Source organism: Adiantum capillus-veneris, chromosome 13 (assembly GCF_014529385.1).
Source record: "Adiantum capillus-veneris isolate H3 chromosome 13, ASM1452938v2, whole genome shotgun sequence".
NCBI lineage: Eukaryota > Viridiplantae > Streptophyta > Polypodiopsida > Polypodiales > Pteridaceae > Adiantum > Adiantum capillus-veneris.
Window position 1 is genome coordinate 4,333,442 of NC_140943.1, and position 5,080 is coordinate 4,338,521.

The 5,080-nt window shown below is 41.9% G+C and overlaps 1 protein-coding gene across 3 annotated transcripts; it reads right to left on the minus strand.

Moving 5' to 3' along the window:
* Positions 1 to 1,730: 1,730 nt before the first annotated feature.
* On the minus strand, positions 1,731 to 4,717 carry LOC147443540 (remorin-like). 3 transcript variants are annotated; one of them, XM_086527678.1, is made up of 6 exons: positions 4,621 to 4,717; positions 3,834 to 4,123; positions 3,497 to 3,568; positions 3,245 to 3,332; positions 2,524 to 2,605; positions 1,731 to 2,277 (listed from the first exon to the last, which is right to left on the minus strand). In XM_086527678.1, the coding sequence occupies exons 2-6, from the start codon at positions 4,036 to 4,038 to the stop codon at positions 2,077 to 2,079; spliced, it is 648 nt and encodes a 215-aa protein (XP_086383804.1). In that variant the 5' UTR covers positions 4,039 to 4,123; positions 4,621 to 4,717; the 3' UTR covers positions 1,731 to 2,076. The 3 variants fall into 3 exon arrangements, with proteins under 3 accessions (XP_086383804.1, XP_086383803.1, XP_086383802.1); XM_086527677.1 differs by having other exon boundaries at positions 3,834 to 4,225; positions 4,621 to 4,706; XM_086527676.1 differs by having other exon boundaries at positions 3,834 to 4,423; positions 4,621 to 4,643.
* Between the last annotated feature and the right edge of the window lie 363 nt (positions 4,718 to 5,080).

The window sequence follows — 5,080 nt, forward strand, 5'->3', positions numbered from 1 at the left end:
AAGGATATTGCAAGATTTGACACTGGGGTGGCTCCACTAATTTTGGAGCCAATGATTGGTCGGAGGTTTCTATATTTTTCTTATTTGTCAAACATCTAATGATGCAGCTGTGGATTTTGGCAGGATTGAACAGCTTGGCAGCTGGCTGGGAGGGGCTACCCCGAACTCCTGACCTTGATGGTTTATAGTGGTCAGCCGAATGCTTTCCAAGGTAAGGCAAAATCCTTGGAGCTTGGTGTGGATATATGTGGCCTTTTCGACATAGATGACTTGAGGAGTTACAGAGACACGTATGATAGATACCACCAATCAACAAGTGAGGAGACTTGGTTCCTATAATTTAACATGGCCCTATTGTTGCTGTCTTTGGTTATGGTTTACTTTTCAATGAAAGTGTTTCCAGTTATCTCTGAAAGTGAATACTCAATAGGTCTTAACTCACCTATACAATTCCCTCGAAAGCACCAAGGCTAGCACAACAAAACAACAATAAGACCTCTCCCATTGCTCAATGCATGTCACGTTTTCCTAATTTCCATGCCTCTAGCTCGTCTTCTTTGATTCGCTTCGGTCCTTATCTTGTAATTCAAACATTGTTGCTTCAAACGGCTTTAGATTAAAAAAATTAAAAAATAAAGTCGATTTAGAGGACCAATACGCTTATATAAGGCTTAGCATTTCTTTTGCACCTAACGAACCCCCCTTCATGACATTAATGTAACAAAATCTATGAGATAATCGTTGGGATAATGGATAAGAGTGCTCAAAAAAGAGGTTTGACATGTTCATAAATGGCTCATCATGGCTTAGAATAGACCATCATGCACAATAATGGCAATGTGACTCGGAGGCATGGCTCAGAGGATGAGAAAGCACATAACCTTCAACCTCAAAAGGATCCCAATCCAACTTTTCACATTCTTGTCTCATGTTAGGCTTGTCCTTCTCAATCTCTTGTTCAGGCTGGAAGACCTTGTATCTTGGCTAGATGTAGGCGTGTTGTAAACACTTGGGAGTGTATAGTTCTATGTGAGGATAAGAGTGGCCTAATTTGGCCGCAATCGCAGAATCATAGAACCACCTGTGTTCAAGTTTGTGTCTTTGATGTACTTGATCATGTACATATGATACTTATGCTGACCTGCTTCCATCCACAGTTCCTAATTTGTGCACTATTGATCATAGCAATCAGTTATAATACCAGGTAAGGAATATTTATTCAAGTATGCAAAGCTGTATTAATGGCTACAAATATGGGTGGTGATGGCTTCAACTGCCTCATTCCTTACCTGGTATTATAACTGATTGCTCGGTGATGGCTTCAACTGCCTCATTCCTTACCTGGTATTATAACTGATTGCTCATATTTGTAGCCATTAATACAGCTTTGCATACTTGAATAAAGGCAAGGTAGGGCTACAGGCAAACAAATTCTCAACGACTTGTCATCACTTGGTTAAAATGAGCTCCATTCGTTTCAAATACGAGAACAGAGTTCCTGAATGCATCCATACAAGTTCCCCGAGACCAAAGAAAAACTCTGCACATTATTGTTATTGTGAAGGCCCAAGACAAACATCCCCGCCCTTTTAGAACTTGAAACCATCAAACAATAAACTGAAGGGTTCTTTTTTTTGGGGTTTCATCAATTCTTTGAGCTGATACAGTTGGTCGAACTCTTTATCCACTTGAATAGTCCCTCCCTGGTTGTCCTCGCACATTTGAGAGGCTTGAAAGAAAAAGAAGTCGTCTTCATTATCAAACATACCTAAGCAAAGAATATCCCGTCTTATCGAACATCCCCCGTCTACGAGGGAAAGAAGAAACTTTAGGTCCCAAAGCACCTAACGGGTTTCACTCTTCAAGTTGAACCCTAGTACAGCTCTTCTCTCAAATGGCCTAAATATAACCCGTTGACCAGCTTATATATCACTAGCACCCCCATACAACCCATTTTTTGGGCATATCAACACCCTGTACAGTATATCCCTTCGACATTGGGGGATTCTCAAGCATGAGCTTAAGGAATGGTTGTTTATTGTATAAAAGATTGTGAAGAAGCCCCACCATTTCATATCAGAATGTACAACAAAAAGGATATCGCTTAGGAAGGCTCCCCGAGGCCCTGTACTTGGCAGCCTGTTCTTCTGCCTTCAACAGCTCCTCTCCATGATGCGCATCTGCAAGGGCTCTTGCTTCTTCCGCTCTCATATGGACTGCTGCTATCTCATTTTTCATCCTCTCAACACATTCTGCCTTCTTCCTCTCTAACCTTTCCTGTAAAAAGAATCACCCACCTCACGTTTTGGAGTGAAACACCCGCCTTTGCGATTGAAGTTTCCTCTCTTTGGAATCTTGACATATACTAAGCAAAATCTAGCACCATATACCTACTAAGCCTAATGATTTTTAGTTCTATCTGAAAATGTCCAAATTTTTTTCCTTATATTTAGATTTAAATGTGTGGATGCATGCATGGGAAATCAACTTGTACCACTACCAAACTTTACGAGGACTACTTGCCTCCAATGCCTTTAAATCTGCTTCAGCTTTCGCTTTCTTTGCATTTTCCCATGCTGCAATCTTTGAAACCTTCTTGTTGTATCTGTCAAATCCAAATGGGATGAGATGAGATGCATACTCCCCCCCAAAAAGCCCAAAAAGGTAAACAAAAACGTTGGCATCATGAACATCATGCAAATACATTCATATGCAAAAAGGATGTGCCAAGAAAAATGAGCTCATTTTGCAGCGAAAAGAAAAAGCCAACCACTCAAAAGCCTTGGAGCTATCTTTTTCCTGGGGAATCCCAGCACACCCTTTATGAACTCATATGCATAAACAATGTGCCAAGAAAAATGGACTCATTTTGAAAGAAAAGAAAAAAACAACAACTAGAAAGTCTTAGACCATTTTCTTGGAAATTCTATACAATCTCAAAGTTCGCAGTCAATTCAATAAGCCTCTACAGGATTGCATTCAAGTACAAAAACACAATGTGATTGATAAGTCGCACAACACATTATAGATGTCCAGGTGCCACCCGGGGATGCTGGCATTCTTTCATTTACTGTTCGGATTGACATGTGTTGTCTCTTTAGTAAAGAGAGACTGCTGCCATGTGAAATCTCATGGCAAGGCCAACCGAGCAGATGCCCCTTCTATACCATGCACTAGAGATTCCGGCTTAATTGCCTAGATACGACTGAAAAAACTCTTCTAGGGAGAGAAGAGTAAAGTATACCTGTGGAAAGACTTTGCTCTCATGTTCTCTTCCCATGCCTTGATCAAGGATACAGACCTTTCCTGGTTCAATTTCGCCAACACCAAGTCTGCCATTTGAACCAATCAAACCAAACAAGTTCACTTGTTTAAGACTCCAAACAAAATTTGAATTCCCTTCCTTAACCTCAGAACATATATAACCCTACGAAAATACCAACTACGATGCCAAACCAGAGGCTTAATCAAACAGAAAAACACATTCTATCCCAACCTCGGTTAAGTGAGCCCCTTCCCATTGATGCAAAGCTTCGGGGAGATCCCTCATTATCACCATCACCATCCTCTGCAAACAGAAAATCCGAGCAATTTTCTGACTCAAAGCCCCATTTGAATGAATTTGCGAGATTGGAAGCCATCATTTTCTGATGAAAATGTCTTTTCTTGAAAAAAAAACAGCTCGGCCTTTAAGTGAAAACGATGCCTACTCAAGCATCTCAGAAATTCCCTAAAATAGTCTCAATATCAGTCAGATTACAAAGTCAGTCAGATTTTTAAAAAAATCTGCATCTGTTCCCAAGACTCTGGTTTTCCATGTCCCTGATACTTACTTAGAAGTGTCATCAAGGCCTTCGAAGGTGTCGGCGGCCCAGCCTCATTTGGTGGCGTATGTTGGGCAGTCTGTGGGGAGTTTTCTTTAGAGTTGGAGAGCTGCTCTGAGCTTGGGGGCCTCTCCTCATTTGACTTGACCGACTCCACCAGTTTGCTTTCACCACTGCCACCTCCATATTCCACGGTCTGCTGCTCTTCAGCCATTGAAGGGCTTTTACAGAAGCCCCTTTACAGTTTGACTTCTCTTTCAAGGCGAACGCCCTTTCAAATTACACATAGCTTCTTCCCCCTGTTTGCAAAGCACCTCGCTTCCCTTACACGATTCTTGATTGCATGCTTACACAGAAGAAGATCATCACCCGAGCCAAAGATCGTGGGGAGCAAGTACTACCTGCTGATGCTCGGTCAAGCAAGCTTCTTTTACATTAAAAAAGCAAACTTGGGAAGAAATGCCATGAACGTGAATATTTAACAGGAGATCAAAACATGCTTCACTAGACAGAAAGAATCTTGAGCCGATTTCTGCTAAAATGGAAGTTGCACTGTTGCATGTAAGTTACTTGCCGTGCCATAGCCAAAACTGGAAGCCCTACAATCGCCCAAAAATTTTGGCGCCCGGGCCTTATGAATCAGAAAACTAAGCAGGTCGAGCAAAGTGCAGAAGAGAGAGAGAGGGGAAAAAAAGAGGGAGAGGGGGGGGGGGGGGGGGGGGGGACTCGGATACGTTGCATGCAAGAATGCAGAGATGAATGAGCGAGGAAGAGAGAAGAAGCCCAGGAAGCGTACCTCGCGAGAGGAAGGTTGGCTATGGTGACGAAAGAGAGGACGTGATGGTCGAAAGCTTTTAAATTTCCTACTAATTTGAGGTCCTTTGGTGTGAAGTGTCTTTGGACTCCAAAAGAACTAGTCTCACTGCCCTAAAATTGATGCAGATAGTGACGACTCAATGCTTGTTATAAAAGCAAAATGCATTAGAATAAGTGTCGGAATAACCATTGACATCGTATCATCGATATAAGCACCGGTCGGAATAACCATTGACATCGTATCATCGATATAAGCACCGGTCGGAATAACCATTGACATCGTATCATCGATATAAGCACCGGTATGATCACTATCGAAAGACGCAATGAAACACACGACGACACCTGTACTCAAATAGACATCGAAAATTAACTTTTTTATACCGACGTCTATTCGAGGTGTATTATAGCGCGTATACCGATACATGTACTGGCGAAAA